The 23,324-nt window shown below is 32.5% G+C and overlaps 1 protein-coding gene across 2 annotated transcripts; it reads right to left on the bottom strand.

Moving 5' to 3' along the window:
- Nucleotides 1–12,012: 12,012 nt before the first annotated feature.
- Nucleotides 12,013–21,403, bottom strand: LOC143080440 (uncharacterized). Of its 2 annotated transcripts, none has more exons than XM_076256286.1 (10): nucleotides 21,327–21,403; nucleotides 20,413–20,585; nucleotides 19,607–19,757; nucleotides 18,856–19,022; nucleotides 18,272–18,414; nucleotides 17,578–17,750; nucleotides 15,414–15,484; nucleotides 14,974–15,181; nucleotides 14,120–14,227; nucleotides 12,013–12,465 (listed from the first exon to the last, which is right to left on the bottom strand). In XM_076256286.1, exons 1-10 carry the CDS (start codon nucleotides 21,399–21,401, stop codon nucleotides 12,208–12,210), a joined length of 1,527 nt encoding a protein of 508 aa, XP_076112401.1. In that variant the 5' UTR covers nucleotides 21,402–21,403; the 3' UTR covers nucleotides 12,013–12,207. The 2 variants fall into 2 exon arrangements, with proteins under 2 accessions (XP_076112401.1, XP_076112402.1); XM_076256287.1 differs by lacking the exon at nucleotides 12,013–12,465 and adding an exon at nucleotides 13,069–13,477.
- Between the last annotated feature and the right edge of the window lie 1,921 nt (nucleotides 21,404–23,324).

The raw sequence follows: 23,324 nt of genomic DNA on the forward strand, positions 1-23,324 counted from the left end.
TGTATTCCCATAGTGTTAATTTTTCCCCTCAAAAACGTCGATTTATAGAAAAACGAAAATAAATAAAAAAAGGAATCATCGTAACAAAGCATATCATTAGTTTGTATGATCTTAGTATTCATGAATGATCACCACAATACTAACCATTTTTTATAATTCTTTTTCTTTTAGTTATATACAGAGTGTACATTGTTTGCGTGTATTTTTATATCTTTATAGTAAAATGCATTTAATGACATTTTAACAAAATTTATTACCAACAAAATATTGAAATTTAATGAAACTAACAATTAGTTAATAAATCAGCCGAACTGACTCCCAATTTAATTGGAGATCGACTGGTTTAGCTTAAAGATTTTGCGTCAAAAATGATGGATAAATTAATGGCCGTAAATTAAATTAATTGTGTCAAAACTCACATTACATAGCGGAGATTTTTTTTTTAAATTCAAACGTTTTTTTTATTTAAGGATAGTAAATAAGAGACGTAAACTACCATATATGAAATACACTTATTTTAAATAAATATAAAACCTACTTCTAACTCTACTGATATTGACCCGAGATCGACGGTTACCAACCCGTGTGGTTTTACACAGTTTAACGCCATTTGATTAGTGTGTACAAAACATGGAGACAACAAACTAAAGACGAACTTAAAATAAAACCACAAGCAAACTCCAAACGAAGAATAAAGGAAGGCAAACAAAGGCGAGGCAAACTGAGAATCATGAAAGCTACTAGATATGAGAAAAACCTCAGGAGTGTTTAACGTGAGTGTGTAAAAGGAAAATTAGTATAATTATATTAAACGTTTAGACTAAATAACATGTTTATGTGTATTCCACTATTACAGAGTTGAAACCATTTCTGTTTAATTGTACCACCTTGTGATTAATATAATGCAATTTAAAGCGACTATAATGTAAATGAGAGGTTAGCAATTATATATAAAACTAGGTATAATCCATCATTTTCTACACAAGATAATGCAATAATAACCATTAGCCGTATTTTGCACAACGTTTAGGAGGGGTTCCTTAATGCTCTTTAACTTTATGCTTGTTTGGCTTTGTGACTATTTGATCTGAGTGTCATTGATAAGTCTTATTTAGACGAAACGCGCATCTAGCATATTAAATTATAAGCCTGGTACCTCTGATAACTACTAGTATTCACAACACTGGGTCGCCTCCACTGCTGGTAAACGCTTAGTTTGCTTAGTTTTGTTTCGTTTGGCTTTCTAATTATTTTGATCTGGGCGTCCCTGATGAGTCTTATTTGATTAGATGAAAATTATTAGCCTGGTACCTTTGATAACCATTTTTCTTTTTTTACCTGATTAGGTACACATTGTCTGCTTCATATGCAAAGAAAGATAACTCTTTTTGTTTGTTTTTGAATTTGTTTAATACCGTCAATGGTCTAAAAGGTAGCACCTCGAGGGTAGCGCATGTGTTAAGACAGAAAGGTATGCTTATTTATCTTACCTCCTATACATTTCTAGGAATGTGATTGGTTAAAAGCGTCCTCGTGGAGACCGTGTATATTTGATATTAGGTTAGTAGAGAGGCGGGACTTATCTCATACACGGTTAGCAGTAGTGACACGTCCCTTTATAAAAACAAAACGGTACTTAGAAAAAAAAGGAAAGGTTTCAACAAACGAAGACACTGATTCACATTGAAATAAATTCATAAAACACATTTAAACATTACAAGTTGATATTGTTGTTGTCTGTGTTTGTAAGACCAATGGAAGTAGTTTCTTAATGCTTACAGAATTGAAGACTTGCTCATTTGATAGATCACAAGTCTAAAGGAGTAGGTCAAGTAAGACCCGTTTTTGGCCCCAAAATATAGCAGTTTTACAAAATTGTTAAAGTGTATACTTTTAGTTATTTATTGGACAGTAGAATGCTTCTGCTACATAAATATGGGCTGTTTTTGACAATACGATGTACATATATCTAGTACTAGCACCATTAAGTCATGCTAAATTATTGAAATCTTCACAATTCTAGCATTTTGGTTAAAATTTAGACGGTTTCCGTGTAAAACGAAAGTGGCCGCATTCGTGTTCATCCAAAATATTTAAATGTAAGTTGTATTTGATGATAATACATAACATATATAAAGGTTGAGGATGAACACGGATGCGTCCACTATCATTTTTGACAAAAACCATCTGAGAAGTGACATTTTTCGGCATATTTGGTAGATTTTTCATATTAGAGCTTGAATCGGAGCGTTTTTAATGACTAAATTAGTTAAAATCTTTCACATACATTAATTGAATCAAATAAAATAGACACTTAAGTGTTTAAAAAGTGGTCAACATCTTTCGTCAGATAAACCTGAAATTTGAGGCCAAAATCGGTCCTTACCGGACCTACTCCTTTCACACGTTAAGATAGTCGGTAAGATAAATTCGTTACATAGTGTAACTAATATTATCCTCTTATTACTTTAACTGTTATGCTGCCTAATGTAGTAAGGCAAGACTTAATAGAATCCTAAACAATTTATAAGTCTACGTTTTATTTGTTAGTTTATAAGTTTGTCAGTTATCAAGTAATGAAAGTATGATATGTAAGCTGTAAAAGATATCTTTATTGTAGTTGGTGGTTGAATCAAATAAATGACGTTTAGTGCTCGGTATAATTATGTGTAGTAATCTTAGTCTTTATAATTCAACTTGTTCTAGGAAGAGCACTTTGAAAAACAATTTAACGTAACCCTTTGCAAAAGCTTCAGTTGATTAAACGAAGTGGTTGTTTATAGAGAATTATAGTTATTTTAAGTTTTTTACTGTCATTGATCCATTATTCTGTCAACCATCGTCCAGGTGACAATATTACCCATGTTTTCATGTTTCTGACTTTATATAAAGAAATGCTATGACTTAAACATTGTATGACGAGTGATGCAGGCTTAGTGCAAAAGTTTAACTCGTCACATCACCAGGAGATATTTCATTGAAGCTGAGAAAAGGAACAAACATTCATTTAATTTATACATAACTGTCATACAGGTAAAAGGTTGAGCAATCTATTAAACCAGGTTTAATAAACAATTTTCTACATTAGGATATGCCTGTACCAAAATGAGGAATATGACAGAGCTTTCAATTTTGCCATTTGATAAAGTACCTCCCGTTTTGGAACTTTCCTGAAGAGGTATTTTTGTTATTTACGTATTTAAGTATTTAGCTTAGACAAGGTGAAATTATAGATTGAGAACATTAAGATGCCGTAATCTGTTTTTCATGAAACACCAAACCAAAAGTCACTTACGAATTTGAAATGTTACAAATTAAAAATTTAACATTTTGCTGACAAACTGAAGCATACATTTTTGGTCATAGTTTTTGACTATCAACGTATGTGTCGTCACATTTCAATAAAGATCCGTGTTAACTTGTTGGAATTAGCATGCCGGTGAATGAACTTTTAGCGGCGTTTGGTTTGTGAAAATAGTTCGATGCGTACACACTGCTTGTTTGGATCCATACATGATGCCCCTTCTTCACCTTGCATATAATTACTTTAGTTCCAGATATGTTGCCATCATTTGCAGTCAATGCTACATGTAATGTATCCATTACAACGTTGTCTACCATTAATTCAGTTTCCACTAATTTGCTTGTAGTAGTCTGTATTGTCCATGTGAATTGAAAAATTCCTGTCACCGGAGACACAAATATACCATCACCGGGGTTGAAGTGGTTCCCTTCATTCACCATAACCTCGTCAAATTTAATAATCGAATCTTTGTTCAAAGTGATGGATTTTGACAGTCGAACGAAAAACAGCACAGGTTTGTCATGTTTTTGCTTTCCTATAAAGTAAACGAGTTTCATCAGTACAGAGTCATCAGCAAGAAATACAAATGTTCCAAAAAAAAACATAACAAAGTTGTCCCTTTTAAATTTAATTCTGCAAGGCAATCTATAAAACGTTACCCATATTATGCTGGTCCTATTCAATATTACCTTTAGTTTTAGTCTGTTTTGGTTATATCTATTTGACGCGGCTCTGTACTTAAACATCCCATTGTGCTATGGTAAATGTTAGAATTCTTGATTTTCTTTTTGTTACTGTGCTTTGTGTATATGCCTTTTTGAGTTTCTTTGTTACATATGAAGTGGCTTTTTTTTCTTATACATCGCGTCATGCATTTATGTGCTATGGTAAATTCTTGTATGCTAGTCTTTCATTTTTGTGCTTTGTCTGTATTCCCTTTTGTGTTTCTTTGTAACATATTTCTTTTTTATAGTGATTTAGATTATAACACAATGTTGGCTGCTGGAATTTATGCGACTGTCATACAAATCAGAGGTTTAGCTAGCTATAAAACCAGGTTTAATCCACCATTTCTACATAAGAAAATTCCGTTACCAAGTCAGAAATAAGACATTTGTTATCCATTCGTTTGATGTCTTAGAGCTTTTAATTTTGCCATTTGATTAAGGACTTTCCGTTTTTAATTTTTTTCGGCATTCGGTGTTTTTGTGATTTTACTTTTAACATTGAAATGTGAATATATTTTTACCGAATTGTTCATAATTATGAATTATTTCTATCGCTATATATTTTTTACAAACTACTAAATATGATATTTTCTTTAAAAGTTAGTTAATAGTATGTATTAAAACTTAAAGACTATGGTTTAATCCAGCCGCAAAGTTTCTCTGCATAAAATATAGGCGAAGATACCACAAAGGGACGTTTAAACTTATAAGTCGAAAAAAACCTGACAATGCCATGGTAAAAAAACGTCAAACGACAAATTGCTGAACAGTTTACAAAACAGAATAGAGAAAACTAAAGACTGGGCAACGCGAATCCCATCTTAAACAGATGGTGATCACATGTGATCCGGACTAGTTAGTGGTATTCAATTCAAAGCAACGGGAAGGCCTATTTGAATACGAAAATGAAAGGTATTAAAACCCCCTTTAAATTCGAAAAAGATGTGCCTACGGAAACAAATCTAAGAATTTGAAATTCAAATGACTGAAAATGATTGCATCATTGATTTGCATGTCGACACAGTAGCTACATAACAACTACAATAGCCTTACTAAAAAAAAATATTATTTGTGCAATGTGTCTATTTAAATACATGTATGAAACTATTTAAGAGCCAAATTTGTAAATTGTCATTTGAACTGTTTCACGTAGGCTTTGGCCAGGATAAGTTTTTTTTTATAGACATAAATTGAAGGAGCCTGGTTAAACCCGAGAGTACCTGGATAAGAACTGAAACCATTATGACATTTTATGATATATTTCTGGTTCTGCTTTGTTTTAGATTTTATAAATATTTACTAGACTGTTATGTTATATTTTATATGTTTATTTTTTTCTTACTTATTTGTAAAGTAACCATAAACGAACGAATACTTATCTAGATTGTTTTCAATACTATACTCCGGAACTTGTCCTTGGACATTTCAACTTGCACATTATACTACGATAATTAATTTAAACTTAATCATATCCTTTGCTTTTATCTATTAGTGTTCAAAATAATATTTTGTCTTTAATAAGCAATATGATTGGATGTTTACAAAAGCAACGATAAGCAATGCAACCTACCTTGATTTATAATTCGTGTCAAATTCTCAATTTTGTCTTCTAGCTTAGCTATATCATCATTGAAAGAATACTCTTCATCAGTTTTATTTTGGATTGATTTAGTTTCAAATCCAGGCAACAAAAGTATTCCTATGTATATTTGCAAAATATATTCAAACATTTTACCAAGGAAAAGTCTTAACCAGACCTTGTTTTGTTGTGATGAAGTGAGAATCTCAGACTGGTTTATAAGTTGAGAAATATTTATCAAACACTTTACCCCCTGTTGACTTCAAGAGTCAAGGTAAAAGAACAACTTTCAAGTACGCAGTTAAAATGTATTTACTGATGTTTAAAGCTAATAAATCACTATGGAACAAAAAAAAAACAGGAAGTAACTGCATGTATTTTGATATTTAGATATGACGTAGTCCTTCTAGTTTCGGTAGTTTTCTTTAGATCAAGTTCACTTGAAAAATTGAAACGCCATCACTTGCTAAATGTTGGATCATTAATGACTGTGAATATCTGAAAACACTACACAATATTTTGTAGCCAATGTTGTATTGTATCGTAATGAGTTTATGATAACCACCATGTCTTTTTGGAGAAGATTAAAAACCTTCATCAGTTTAAATCACAAGTTAGAGACAACCCTCACTTCCGGTGCAAAGTAAACAACTGTGCCGACTTCAAATGAGTAGCAAGCTGAGAAAATACATAGTCAAACAACCACAAATCCCAAAAGGATTCAGGTATAAAACACCTATATTAATATCAGACAGTAAAGGTTATACAATAAGACACGCCTGTGCACAAAACGAATTTCCCATCTAATCGTGGTGTAAAGCAGGTGCACGTACATCAGAACTCGTTGATATTATCCAAGAACGGATAGAAAGAGCAATAAAACGCCATAATTAGATCATAATATATCTATGGTCAGGACCCTGTGATTTGACCATCAAAAACCGCAAATATATACATCTTAGAAACAGAGACAACAAGACCATCGAACAAATATAAAAACAATACATCAGAGCCATTTAAATAGTAGAAAAATAACCAGCAGCAGATCCTAAACTCAACTTTCCGCTTTATCGATGATGTTCTTTCAATAAATAATCAAAATGTGGTGACTATGTGGAACGCATCTATCCCATCGAACTAGAGATAAAGGATAGTACAGATACAGTTAAGTCAGCCTCATATCTTGATTCATCTAGAAATTGACAATGAGGGTCGGTTGAAAACGAAACTTTACGACAAAAGAGATGATTTCAGCTTTTCAATTGTGAACTTTCCATTTCTAAGTAGCAACATTCCAGCAGCACCTGCATACGGGGTATATATCTCCCAATTGATACGATATTCCCGTGCTTGCATTTCCTATCTTGATTTTCTTGATAGAGGGTTGCTGCTCACAAGGAAGCAATTAAACCAAGAGTTCCAAATGGTGAAGTTGAAATCATCCCTTCGTAAATTTTACGGACGCCATTACAACCAGTCCAACGTCTTAAAAAATATGAGACCATTACATGCTTCAACACCGGATAAAAACAAGAACAGAAAACCATCAAAGAAATCTGAAACACCACTAAGATTATTAAATGTTAACTTCCATTCAATTAAAAGTAAACAAGACAAGTACTAAATCTCATAGAAAGCACAAACCCAGATATTATCCTTGGAACCGAAACATGGGTAGACAATATGATCACTGACACTCAAATATTCCCTCCTGAATATAATATCTTCCAGAAAGACAGAAACTGTAGCGGAGGGGGCGTATTAGTAGCTATTAAAGATACATATATAACAACAGCCTTACATGAATTACAAACTGACTGTGAAATTGTCTGGTGCAAACTTTAGCTCATTGGACACAACGCCATATACTTGAGCTCATACTACAACCCCAAAACATCCAACGAGAATCGGTACTTAGAGCTAGAGAAGAGCCCAACCAGAGCGAACAACATAAAAATGATTTAATAATCATGGCTGGTGATTTCAACCTACCAAGCTGGGGCTGGAAAACCAAAACACTGAAACCTACCAACATACAACATAAGTTCACTGACATTCTGGACGATCATGGCTTACAACAAATGGTAGAGGAACCAACAAGAGAACTTCCTTTCCGACAGGAAACAAGTCGTAGCTGTAGAAGGGGGAAATCTGATACAATCAACGTCGATTCGGGCGTCCCACAAGGATCAGTTCTTGCTTCAAGACTTACCTACATGAAATGAACTAGATCAACGCCAAGATGTTTTTGAATTCACTGTATGTATGATGTATAGCACAATTCAAATTGTTGTCGAAATTTAAAGTGTGCATCCATATGAGACAAAATAATCAACTTATTGATGGTGGCCGTGTATTGGTAGAAGTAGAATAAATCGTAAGTTTCCGCTTAAACTTAACAGAAAAAGCAAAAGTGTACTACTTTATTAAATATTATAGACTTTTTAAAATTAAATACATTCGGGATTTTTTTTCAGTGTTACAGTTTATGAATCAGCATTCCTGTAAATGAACTCATGGACTCATGTGCTCTAGAAAGAATTATCGGTGTAATGTCGACTGGTTTGTATTCGCACGTGTTTGCCTAGTAGTACTCGACATATCACCACTTTTGTAGCTGGTATGTTATTAGTACCACTGTTTAAATGGATGTGATTTGTTCCCTTGACAACATTATCCACACTAAGTTATGTTTCAACTTTGTTGGCATTGTAGGTCAGGGTCGTCCAGGTAAACATGGAATAGCCCGGCAAAGGACGCCACAAATATTCCATTTTCGGTATTGAAGTGATTCCCTTCATTAATTACAGCATCGTTGAACATTACAGTGGAATACTTGTTCAATGTTGTTGTCGACAAACGAACATAAAATACCACATTTTCGTCTTCAAGTCCTTCAAAATTAAAAAGAATATATATTGTTTATGACATGCTTTGTTTAGCGAACATTGTAAATACACTTTGTACTCCATGCAGTTCATTATTGGGATAGGTATCATCAATATGCATGGCATGTGCTCAAAGATTATACGGTTCATGCAGTCCAGATAGTCATCCTGTATATTCATAACATATTTGTCACTAATGTCAAGCAAATACTAACCCAGTTAGTTTTGATTACTTATGGAAGTTCATTCTGAATATGTAGGGAAGAAATTATGACAAGACCACACTGTGTCTCCTTGAGAAATTAAGATAAAATAGTAATTTAATTCTTAAACTTTGAATTAAAATTCATTCATGACTTGAAATGACTTGTACTTCCTCATAAACTGCAGTTAATGTATGAAGATTCAGTTATGAGCTACATCTTTACCCACATTTACAGACATTTTGCTTCAGATTTTCAATATAGGTTTGAGTGACGCTAGTTTATTTTCCAATATTATATTTTAAATGCCAATTTTAGTTTAATTACGTTTTATCGAAATCATAATGTCATTTGAACAGACATTTCGGCACTTATCACTTATGACCATCCAATTTATTAATAAATAAGATAAACGTTATTTTGAAATGATATTGTTTCAAACGTTTTTTAAGTAATTATATGTATCATATCTTACAACACATGTCAAATGATAGCTTTAAATATTACACAAACTACCTCATGTTCAATTCTACATTGGGTATGTTTAAAATGATCGGTAAATAAAACCAAATCAGACACTCACGGCAAATCTCTTGGTTAACGTATCAGTAATGTTCAATTTTATTTTATCATTATTGAAAGTAATTATCACTATTATTCAGCTTTAAAGCAGCCATGATATATTTCTTTGTTAAACGCATTATATCATTAATACTATAACTGCAGACATTTTTTTTCATTATTACAGTTATAAATATCTTTCCAAGCAGTAAAAATGATAATTTCCCATTTCTATTTTTTGTTTTTAATTACGAAAATATTGGGTATAAATCATGGCCCCTCATCGACTTATGATACAAATTTTAATGTGCGCAACGTGTGACGTGTTGTTATCAGCATCGCTCGAGACACACAGTTATGAAAGTAAAACATATAAACGTTTAAGATATTAATACTAAGCAGATCATAATCAGAACACCCAAAACTATTAATCATTTTAAAGGATGTACTGGGAGAGGCAACGATGAATGTCATTAATATAAATGGACGAGAGATTCCATTGTACAATTTGTGCTCCATGAAAAAAATCTTGGTTTGATAACACATTACTATGAATCACAGATGAGTTAAGTTGTGGAAAACGCGACGAAAGGGTTGTGGTGTATATTTTTAATAACATGGTTTTAGTGAGTTTGATGAGCAGGATTAGTTTCAAAACTATTAGTGCTTATATAAACATATATATTTAGAAGCAAAATGTTGACGCAAGAAATTATTAAACGTGTTGTTTTTAATTTTGTACCTCTTTTTTTACTTTTTTACCTATTATGTCTGTTTGTTTTGTTCACTCATCGTTGTCAAATTTATGGAATTTTATGCGACTGTCATACAAGTGAGAGGTACGTGAGAGGTTTAGCTAGATATACAACCAGGTTGCGTCCATCATTTTCTACACAATAACATGCCTGTACCAAGTCAGGAATATGACAGTTGATATCCATTTGTTTGATGTGTTTGAGCATTTAATTTTGCCATTTGATAAGGGTCTTTCCGTTTTGAGTTTTCTTCAGAGTTCGGTGTTTTTTCGATTTTAGTTTTTCCTTACAAATTCCAAAATGTATACCAAAGAACAAACGTTCTTTGTGTGCTTAAGCTGTTTCTAGTACATGTTCCAAATTGTCCATCCTACTTTCTAATGTCTTGATCATTTTTCATCATTGGCACCCAAGAAGTTCCCAGAAAACAGATATAAAACGCTAAGGTTAAACGTATCAGAAATAGTTCCATTTTTGAAAAGTAATTTTCCATCTTTCCCTGTACAGTTAATGTGGATGCAAGTAAATGTTACTAGTGAATTATTCCCGGATACTGTTGTGTGACTTGTTTATTGACATACTTGCGTTCATGTTTATAGTTTAAAATATTTGGTAAATATCTTTTCCGAAATTACCATTATTAAAACGACAAAACAGAAGAAGAAATAGTACATCGTTTCTATAGAATGATGGAGCTTTAAATTTGAAGCTAACTTACATCTTATTTATTACAAATAAAGTAATGGACAATCCTGAAAATGGTCTGCTTTTTACCGATGTTCAAATGTTGTTTATCGACTATGAAAAGACAAACCAATGTCATAAACAAAATCGAAGGAACAAAAGAACATTCATACGCATAAGTTGAAAATAAAATAACATCGGATCAAACCATCAAACATTTCAATGAAATAGATCAATGCGTATCTAAAGTCACTAGGTTATGAAATGTTAATAACATTACTTAATTGCCGTTAAAACTGCACTGTACCTAGTGAAATAGCAGTTATATATTTTAGCCGATTAATCTTTTTTTTTCTCCATAATATTTGCTGTCTCACTTCGACTTATTAGTTTTGATTCTCCCTTTTAATATCTTCTGACTATTTTTCATGCACAGAAATTAGCTTCAGATGACTGTCATAAACCAATGTATGTTTAACTATGCATGCATCATTCGAGTACAGTGAGGTTTAGTACCACTGACGGACTTAAACTCAAACCCCTCTCTGGTAAGACCGAGGTACCATTAGATTGAACAGTAGTTCTCTATATAGTGTATATGAGAACAATTCCGTTTGAAGGATATGAACATATTAAGGAATCACTAGATTCAATTTTTTGAACAATACAATTATTTATGAAGAATGATTGATTAAAACGCGTTAAAATAACAAAAGCAGCAAAATGTTGTTACGGCTGCAAAAACGGAATTATTTATTGTTGTTTTTTTTCATACATCGCTTAAACGTAAATGATTAGAATACAAAAAAAAGACGTGATATGATACATTGTATGTGAAATGAAAGTCTTAAAAAATGCTGAAAATATGAAACAATATTGAAGAGTGAACAGCATAGTTTTTTAAACCTACCATTTAAACCAGTCAAATGTCCAGGGTGTCTGAGGGAGTTGCAGCCTTAGCTTTAGGTCATTAACATCATATTATGAACATGAAATTATCCTACAAGAGCAATAATATGACTTATGCTGATATCAAGGTATATACTAGGCTTATGGTACCCTTGTGGACAGATCGACAAACAAGTTTCTCTTGAACATTCATTTTATTTACAAAATTCATTCCTACAGTAAAACAAGTAACTGTCATTGATTTTGAAAAAACGGAACGCATCCTCTCTTTTTAAGATATGATTTACTATATTCATTGAAATTTTTACTGTTGAAAATATATATATCACGATTGATGATGGAGTAGGGGTGCTACATCATTGTAAAAGGAAATTGATAATCATCTGTAAACAACATTTGAATAAAAAGTCTATCAGTCTTTATTTTTTCATGTTTTGAACATAATATACAGAAGTACAAAATTATAATTATAAAAGTAATAACGCACATTTGCAACATGTTTTAAATATAATGTTCATGATAAAAGTGCATTATTCATATGCAAACAATATGTGTAAAGAAAACCAAAAAACGAGTCAATGAATAGTATTCTGTATTCAATAGAATATTGCTTGCACGTCATCTTTCGCATGTGTTCCATAATTACATGACGTGAATTCACTCTTTCGTCGTTTTGTTGATGACACACCTTGAGTATATGGTAGGAACTTCACTGTCATCCGGGCTTCACACAGATTTCTGGCTGGGAAGTTCTGCATATCATCTCCACGTACGTACATATGTCGTTCTGTGACATTTTCCGTTAATATGCAATGTATATAGTTGGTAGGATCTGTACCTGCTACACAATATACCTAGGGAAAACATGGTGATAAAGTTAAATATAATTTTTAGTAAAAGTATTTTCTTTTACTATGAAACGACGCATGAACGTACACAACACTCTTATTATATTTATCTTTTTATGAATTAATTGAACCAAACAATTTCTTTTTTTCATCTTTGGTCGTTTGTGAAAAGAACAACGCTGCACCACGTCTATCCCATTGACCAATAGACTTTAGACTGTCTAAAAGTGACTGCGTGTTGACGAAATATAGTTGTATTTTTTTTATTTTTTCCTGTATTGTTTTGTGACGATATGTTGTCTGTCTTCTATAAGTTACCAATTCGGACATTTAAAAAGCATTGTAAATTTTAGATTGGCATTGTTGTTTCAGGAAACAACGGTTATTTATTTTTTCAAACTATACAGTAAAAGTCAGTATACTATGCACTTATTGTAGCTGGAAATAATTTAAAGTTCTACACAAACAGTTTTCTTATCGATGTTTCGAACAAATCGACGATGAAGATGTTTATAATGAAAGCAATCCTAATTTTAAGTTATACTTACATATATCAACAATATCAATACGTGTAATTCATTAGTAAATGGTTATGAAGTACGAACCAGAACTTGTCCTAAAACTTTATTTCTAAATCCAAATATATATTCGAAACTCACATTTGATACAAATTCATACACATTAAAAACAATATTGAATATCAATATTATTCTTTTTAAATAATTTAAGCTGTCTTAATAATATTCCATATCGTATATTTTATAAATTGTCATAAACATAGTTCATTGTTAATATCATCATCATGTTTGATATGAGCATATTTTAATTTTCTAAGCTGTGTAGAGCTAACACCATGAGTGTAAGGAAGCAGACAGACAGGCATGACAGATTGTATATAGGGTCTAGAAGGAAAGTTTGGCATATCATCTCCTCGGACATACAATGCTGTCTGGTAAGCTGATAAAGCAACTACAGAGAAAAGGTAGGTTGTAGGATCAGTGTTCCCTATACAAAACACCTTTAGGTAAAGATAAGAAAATGTAAATACATTACATAATAGTATTTACCAAGGTTAGTCATTACAAACATCGCCATTACAGATGTTAATTAGAACAGTTATATAAGCTATGACTTTAATTCCATTTCAACTTTATGTATTTTATTTTATACTGCAACTACCTGTGTTTATTTCCTTAATATAGTAACATAGCTATATTTTGTATAATGTCAATTTCATCATGGGACACCTCTCCACAATCAGGGGTCCATTAAGGTATGAAAACAAGTTGGACCTTTGTTTTACGATTTAAAAAGCTATCAATGAATTAATTTAAGTTGCAGAATAAAATTAATATAAGGTCAATGTCAGGAAAGTATAAACTTTTTTGTACTCGGCGCAAATCTGGGGATGGGCTCGGATTCGAGCGTCACTGATGAGTCTTTTGTAGACGAAACGCTCGTCCTGGTATCTATGATGAGTTTATTTACGCTTGCAAACAGAAGCAAAATAATATAGCTCTTGCTTTGAGATTGGCAAATGTAATACTAGTTTAGCTTTAAGAAATAGATATAAAAATGTGTAGAAAAGAAGAGAGAAAAGAATAGTCTAGCTAATATGCCTTCGTGAGATTGGGTATACAAAGCTTAAGAGTAGCCTTACCATGTCGGCATATTTCTTGACATTAAGCATTCGTTTCTCTGTGCTATCTATTGGTACTCTCTTCTTTAGTTTGAAGATACTTCTACTGTCATGAACTCCTACTATAACCTACAAAATAGAGATTGGATATTATCGATACAACAAATGCTCAGAAGACAGTATGAAGATAACAAGTAACGTCTCAATGCAATTAAATACATTGAGGAAATATAATATTTAATATTTTAGTTGATAGATATTTGCTGTTACTACAATTTTATTATATACTTACTGCCAACCAGAAGAATAGCTCAGCAAATTTTCCGTTCCTTTTCGAATCGTAAGCTTGTGGAAATAAATTATATCTTTATGTACGAATATGGTATATATAAAAACTCATCAAAGATATAAAGCTTATGATTTGGTCCGCAAGACTCATCAGTGGAACTCGAATGTAACAGAAGGAAGACCAAATAAAAGACGAATTTAAAGAGCATTGGAAACTAAAAGTCCAGAAATTGCTGTTAAATCTAGCTAAGGCTATATATGCACGTGAGTAGAAGACCTTGGTTTCTCGAAACACTGTCATTCTATGTCAACACAGGAGTGCAGACTTCTTGGATGGTAACACCCTCGGGGACGAAATGTCCATTTGCAATGACTTAAACCTAGTGGCTGTCAAAGACTCGTGCAGTATATAAGTACATGTATATATTCATTGAATCTCTGATATCTTTGATGAGTTTTTTTTTCTTATAAATTATATAGGTTGTATATCTAAATTTACATTTTGATATTTACAGGAACACTTTAATCATAAAATACCTATAAAAAGCATAAAGTCGTGAATTCACTTAAATTTTACAAAACGTTACCTGTTTCCCCAGGGCTTTCATACGTTGCAGGAGGGTAATATGACCATTGTGAAACAAATCAAAACAACCAACAGTATACACTTTATCAACACGTGTATCGAAAGCATTTACTGGAACAGAATTATGTCTCTGTAGTAGTGGCCGGACAGCATCTTCACCTTCGTTAAATATGGATTCATCAGTTGAATCATTTTCATCTGACAACGAACTGAAATGTAAATTTGATCATTTATACTACATTTATAACAATGTATCGTTTATCTCTTTGTCTTTTCATTTTATTTTTCATCTATGAGTTTGAATATTTCTCTGGTATCTTTCAACCCTCTTTCAATGTCGAATTAATGTTTAATCTGTTTCATTTTTTTTTTAATCTTGAGCCGGTTGATAACGTTGTTGCTTAACTGAATTATTATTTTACAAGAAATTATGGGAATTACCTGTTTGATTTTTCAATACTTTCAGCTAAGAATTTAGATGCATTTGATTCGCTGTAGCATTTTCTTAATTTCTGAAAATGAAATAAAAACTTGTGAATCACCGGCTTAACATCTATAAAAAAAAATCTGTATACAGCAATCTATTATTTCATCCTTTACAAGACACGTCCAAATAAAAGCTTTAAATTACAGATAAGATATAAGCAAATAAGCAACAGCCAAAGTAATATTGTTTGACCTCTATGTTCAGATAAGTATTCATTTGGTTTCTTTTGGTTTTCACACATTCGGATTTTGACTGCTTAATTGAGATGTATGATATTAATTATATGTGCGCATAGTTGTTGTTTTGTTTTTTTTTTATGTTCATTAACCTTCATCAGAAACGAACGAGAGTTTAGAAAGTCTGATATATTTAATAGCTAAGAGCGTAAAATTCAAAAGGACAGCAAAACCTTTGTAGTGTCAACTCTGAATAAAAGCAGATGTGATGTAAGCCATATTATATAGCATGAAAAGTTGTTCACAGACAATGAAAACAAGCTAGAACTATTTTGTAGCTTTTAATAAGAGATCAATTCGCCTTACATTCTAAAATCGATGGCTGTAATGCATTGTGACACTCGGGATTTCAGTGTAAAGGACAACATAGGTACTGTGTGTGTAATACAGAAGCGAAAGATAGTACACAAGACACAACAATGATACTATTAAATATCAATATACCATTGTCAAATTAACTTTCTTGTCCAAAACAACAATATTATAGAATATAAATTGGTGGCCAACAGTAAGGCGTCAATCAGTCAAATATGATGTCGCAATATTTAGATCATACACACAAGGAATTGTGCATCTTTATATTGTCTACAGCGTACACGTTTTTCTTCTTATAGCTGATGTATTTCCGTCGGTTTTAGTTTGTTACCCGGATTTGTTTTCCTTTAAACGATTTATTACCACTTAACAGCCGTATAATACTGCTGCTTTCATTCTTTATAGAAATGTATGTTAGGTTTACAATTAGAAAGCTAAAATCATCTTCATTGTCTTTTACATTTATTTTCAAACGACCCTTATTATCAATACTTCATGTCGGTAAATATATTGGACACACTCCTACATGGGACGACAAATTACGAATTGATAAATATTCAGCTACGACTATAGATACGTTTTAATCGGAACTATTCGGCCTTTCTGGTTGCACGAAGAAATATTTGTATTGTATAGCGAGAATGGCCGAGTAGTTACGACTAATATAAGTTTTATGACGTTATTTAGAAATGTAATGAAATGAAAACATATCTCAATTGCGATTCTCTTTTATTAATACCGAAATGGTATAATTCCATAAAAAAAATATGAAATGATGACAAATGGTGCAAGATTTAATATCACAGGCTAATTACATCTTACCGATATATTACCAAGCTATCACACTTCTGCCTTAAGCTCTGCAATAGTGATTTGGCTCTGAAAATATTACTTAAGACAAATTCTATTGGGATTAAGCAATATTTAATAGTGTGCATTATTGTGATCAAATGGGAAAATATGTGAAAGGGATGTGTGTTTTGCAAAAGAACTAAAGAAAGTCACTATAGTTTAGTCAATTTGAAACACTGTCGTTTTCCTGTGACATCATCTCCTGGTTACCACCAACCAATCGCATGCTCTACTGATACAATCACGTTGTCGTCCTAAACTTCTTCCCAATTCATAAAATAAGCGATTAACAGTTATAGCCGCTACATCTACCAGTTAGAATTCCCAGTAGATTCATCCTCGTTTTCACTTATAAAATGTTGTTTTTTGCAAATATCTGCACTTTTTGCTGAAGTTTCGTAAAGTTTATGGTAACAATACATCTACTGATACACGTATTACAGGATACAAGACATTTGACTAAATAATTGTTCAGATTTCCATCACAGAAGCCGAAATTCTGATTTTAAAGTTACCGGAAAATGATCTGCATTCTCTCAAATTCAAACAAATATCAGTCATTAATTTACTGTTAAAAATGTCCGTTATTTCATCCACACTCCAAGAAATCAGAATTTTTAACTTTTACTTTTTCATATCTTTTGCAAAACACGTCATATTTTATATTGGCTTAAAAGGCAGGGAATTATGTCATCTCACACAGCTTTGTGTTTACCTGTGGGATCTTTTCTGTATATGTTGACTTTTCTCCATCTTCTTTGGTTTCTAGGATTTCATTAAAGTCTACTTCGTCTCGTTTTCTTTGTTCACGTGCTTTCAACTTATGTTGCAAACTGGCGTATGCTAATCTAACTGACATGATCAGACATGCGATTCCAGTTATTCCAGCTTAAATATATAGTCAAGTGAAGTGGAATTAATGACAATAGAAAGTACAAAAGCGCTCACCAGATAATATATATGTCAACTACAGTACTGAAGAAAGTCTTGTCAGAATGAACAGAATGATATATTATATTTTGTATCAGGAAAGTAATCTCAAAATGAAATTTCAAAGCTTCATTCTAATTTTTCTATAAAAGATCTTCTCCGTCTAGTTATGAAAGGTATTAGGTACAATATTGCTTTGGATGAGACATTTGTCGTTTTCCTACCAATTCCAATAATGATTGTTATATTTAAGGGCACTCAGTACAGAAAAGTGAGACAAACGGACATCTGCAATCAATTTTGATTATGGTAGTCGCCTAACTTTTGGAGTGAAGATATCAGAAATTCTGACCAAACATAACTCAGACTAATGTATTTAAAATGTTGAGTTTCAATTTGAACTCAAATGATAATCTAGCTATATTTAAACGTATAATGTGTTTTTATGAATTTGAAAATAAAACATAATGTGTACATACACCATGAAGTTATAGGTATAGAAGAAGCTTCAGCCAAACACAGGAAAGCAATGCCCATTGATTCTAACTTTTCTTTTAGTTTTCCTTCCATGACAGCAGCTGTGTCCGCTTTACTTATTAAAGTATCATTTTTTTTCAGCAATCTGTAAAATATATCAATGATTTATAATGGGATATTTGTCCAGAACCAGTCATCTAACAATGCAATACATGTAGAAATACATTTATTTGGTCTTACTGACCCTTTATAACAATAAAGGATGTGTAGGTCTCGTAGCATACAAGAAAAAGAGAGCAAACTGCAGACATTTACAGACAATAACAGACCTGGGTTTAAGCAATATTCCTTGATTGGGACAGTCTTAGCAAAGTATGGGAAAATATTTCATTGGCACTAAAGTATAACGCTGTCATATGCGTCTAATTTGTTTGAGGAGTCAGCATAATACGATAGGAAGCAAAATTGGAAATCATGTGGATCGTAAGAGGCCAACAAGTATCGTTTACAGTGTGAAGTATTCTTCCAATGCAAATTCTTGAGACAAATTGTACTATATCTAATTATTGTAATAGTTTTGATATACCTGAGATAGTATGAGCGGAAGTAGTCTTGTACTCTGACAACACCGAGTACAAATTCAAATCCTATGATAACAGTACAAGATGTGATGTATATGTTCGTCTGTTTCCATGTCATCAGGGTAAAATCAGTTGTCAATAGGATTGACCATAGAGCAAAAACATTCACTATCTAGATAGAAGTAGAAATTAATTAAAGCATATATTTCAAAGTTGAATTAATCAAATTGCGGCAAAAATCAAACAATGCGTTCGATGAAAATTTAGGTCAATTTAAAAAAAAATCAATAACAGTATACATGTGCATGTAACAACTATTTAATTGATATATAGTTATATACATTTTTTGCACTGAATACAATTCTTGAATTTGTTCAAATGCTAAGGATGAAGTTTTTTCTCAATTTTGTTCTTTTTATAGCTTTATCATTGATAAGATACATATCTTACTGCAACATATACAGTCAAATAAGTTGTTATTTTTGCAGTGGCAGTAACATATTGTTCTACCCATTGCATTGTACTCAAACTTTCGACTCCCACAACAGGATATTTAATTAATAAATTAATTCTTTTAGGTTTTTTACAATGGCTTGAGATGGGGTAATTTTTTTAGTTTATTATATTGGGTGTTTTATTTTGTTATCTTGTTAGAACCAGCGACACAGAAACATCTGGTTTTAGTTTTTTTTTTAAATGAACAATGGCACTAAGCTTTTAAAAAGGCGTAGCAATCTACATGCTTATGTAATATACCTTATCACAGAAAGCGTCCATAAATCCGCCAAGCAAAGGATCGTCTACAGGGCCATAGATTTGTTTCTGAGCTTTTGCAACAATGCCGTCAAGATGATCAAGAAAATCGTGAAAAAGCACCAGTAAAAATGCCGTCCAGTAATATTGGTTTCTGTAAGTATTAAAACGATTTCGTCTATCAAAAACTAAAGGTTTAAAACATGTAAATAAAAGATGAATAAAGTTAATGGTGTGATACTATTGTAATAAGATGGGTATGGTATCGACTATGAAAAAGAAGATGTGGTATGACTGCCAATGAGACAACCGTCCACAAGAGACCAAAATGATTCAGAAATATTAGTTTCTTCGTTATATTTTGTGCTTTAGGGATTATAAACAGCTTTTCTGGTGACATTTGTGATCATTTGTGATACCATAATGATAACAATTTAGCAAACGACGATTAGTAAAAACTTGGACTGTTATACTAAATTGTTATCAGTTAGTATAATAGTCCCAGAAAAAATTACTTCTCTTAAACAAAAATTAATGTTAGTCGTGTAATAAGTTTACCTCCGGTTTTCTATGGATTTGTGCCGATTGTTATTTAGTTTTATGTTTATTTGACATTGTTGTTTGTGTGTTAGGGTTTTTTTTTTTTTTTCTTCTTTTAACTTATAATTGACTATGACAATAAAAAAAATTATATCTAGTGAAATTGTGTTTTTGTGATAGTTATTCAATGAAGAATCAATCTATTGGTTATAAATCGTACATTGTATTTTAGAGTTTCAAATGTGTGAACTGTGTAACGAAAGGCTTACTTAAGACAGCATGCTATCGGAATAACTAAAGCTGTCCTGGTCCATGACACAATATTTGCTGAAAATATGGTATACTCTTGTCCTCTTATACTTAGAAACCGTGGTATACAGGATACAATAGGTAACAACATCGTCTGTAACGGCGAGTACACATACTTGTCATACCAGTCAATCTGAAACGAGGGCAATTATGTGTAACATATTGTCATTGGAAATATACAACAAGAGGCCCAAGGGAACGAATACAGGAAATATTATAATAATACGTTGTGTTCTATCATTTGAAATGTTGAGTGTATTAAACTGTATCCAATATTACAATAAAATAGAAATTTATGTTTATGAAATTGAGTGCATTGTTATTTTTTATATGGTTGATAGCATATGTTTATATATATATGGTTGGCTGTAGCGATTATCTTAAGCATGGATGCTTAGAGCTATCATCGAATTTATGTATGAAAAGGTCTTTAGTGGTCATCATTCTGTATTGTAATCAACTTACACAAGAAACGATAGAACGAAGGCTATTTCGAAAGTAAATCTTCTCAGGTCCAGTATTTTAATGGATGCTTTAATTTCACTAGAAATACTCTACTCTCTATACGTTCGGTACCATACGTTCTCAATAGGCTCGATTTCTCAATAAAATTTCAAAATTGACCGTCAGAATTATGATTATGGTTAAAGTCTTTGATATAAAATTTCGAAATAGAAAAAGATGGTATTGTGATACATCAGAAAATGTTATATGATACGTGATATAATTGCAACTTTTTTTATCTCTCGATAATTCAGTGTGAGAATATGTAGACTGAGAGTTACAATATGCATTAATAAATGTTTTGACAGAAACTTTCCCTATTGTAAGTCGTCTTGTACGTCGAAAAAAAACTGAAATATTGAAAGTTTACCATAACGAAAAGTATAGATTCAACTATCCTGGAACAGAATCCGAGCACCGCTAATATTGCACCTGTCATCCCCATATCTAGAATATTAAAAATATATTTGTTACTTTAGTGCCATTTGTTTTATTTTTTTTTTCATTTTTTCATTTTCTTTAGCTTGGAAAATATTTCATTTTTTCTTTCAAACCGTAAGTAAAGCCCCGGTCACAACAGATCGTACGATTTTTTTGTAGTGGAAGATCTATTAAATAGTTGTCGTGTCACTGTCGTGCAAAATGTCAAAATAATATTTCGAGTGGTCACATCAGCTACGACATGTCTACGATGATTCCACGACGGGAACACGACAGAAAAAAAATTGTAATTGTACTGTCGTGGGTTTGTCGCAATTCGGTCGTGAGACAGTCGTAAGACAATCGTGAGTTGTTTTGGGCGATGTTTTTAGGTTTTCATGTCATGGGATAAGTGTGTTACTGTCGTGTCACTGTCGTACGACTGTCGCAAAACAGTCGTGGGTCATTCGCGCGTTTGACTCCGAACTACTTGTATATAAAGAAGACCCGATGTATTGGGTTAGTAATGTGAGGGACGACTCTCAGCAAAAGTTATTGAAACATACCAGGCTCCATCCGCATGAGTCCAACGAAATCACCGGCAGATTCTCGCTTCAACTCTTGCACCAGTGTACTGCCCAAACATCAGGCGCAGTTCGATCCATGGCTTAACCAACCAATGTCAGGCGTTTCGCTGGTTCCTATGCTGTTCATGTGCTCGAATCAACGCTAACAAGACCATATTTTGCTCTTGTTGGATTCCGGCAAGGCGACTATTTAGTAGGACCAAGCGTAATCGTTCTGGTGGAATAACCATCCTGTTTAAACGGCAGACAGTATTCTGCTAAATAAAAACGAAAATATGTGGCACGACGAACGTACCACTGTCGTACGACAGACAGTCAATGTTGTGAGAGCATCGTAAGAAATTTGGTATTGGTGAGACTGTATCACGAGTGTCTTGCGACAGTCGTGAAATTGTCTTACGATCGTCGTTCGACAGTCGTATGATTATTTTTTTTTTATTAAAATGGTTTATGTTGGCACCCACGACAATGTGTTTATCGCACGACAGTCCCACGACAAAAAATCCTAGAGCAAAAAAGGTGCATGTCCAATTTTCGTCCAATGACACACGACAGCGCCACGATGCTCAAAATATCGTGCGTCTGTCGTACGACGATCACAAATGACCCGCGATTTGACAAAAAGTGATGTCGTGGAGCTGTATAGATGTGTTGTGGGTTCGTTGTGACCAGGGCTTAATAATCGGTTTTTATGACGTACGATCAATGCATTTATAGTTAAACATTAAAATAAGAAATCGACTGTATGAGTAACAGCTAGAATCATTTAAAATGTCTTATACTACTGCAGTATTGTAGATCGTGTGTATATGAAAAATTGTCTTAAGTATGCAATAATTTGGCATGGAACTGTTCCATTTTTATGAGATCTTTTGGTTTAAATTTAAAATAAAAAATGTAAAATAGAGAATTGTTTAAGTCATTTTTTTTTATGCCAACTTATGATTATTCAAGAAAATAAGATTTGCTGGAATACAAAAATCGGTCTTACCTTTTGCAGACAAGCCGCTTGAGTTGGTGTACTTATGTGATTATTTATATCAAACAGATTGTCAAACAATTTCTATATTAGTTTCAGACGCATACCACTTGAAACAGATAATCAAAATAAATTGACATACCATAACAACTACATACATATTTTAAATGCAGAAATCAGTAAAAACATGTCGCTTCTTCCTGAACATAAAATACAACTAAACATAAGTTCAATTTAAAATCCAAATTTTAGCATGAAAGTTGGACGATGAGGGTTGTCAACTTCCAGCCGTAAATAAAATGTATATTCAAGACGAAAACGTGTAAATAAGAAATTAATATGAACCCTGTACTAGACTTACACGCCAAGATTTTTAACATGG

The sequence above is a fragment of the Mytilus galloprovincialis genome, chromosome 6 (genome assembly GCF_965363235.1).
Source record: "Mytilus galloprovincialis chromosome 6, xbMytGall1.hap1.1, whole genome shotgun sequence".
Lineage (NCBI taxonomy): Eukaryota > Metazoa > Mollusca > Bivalvia > Mytilida > Mytilidae > Mytilus > Mytilus galloprovincialis.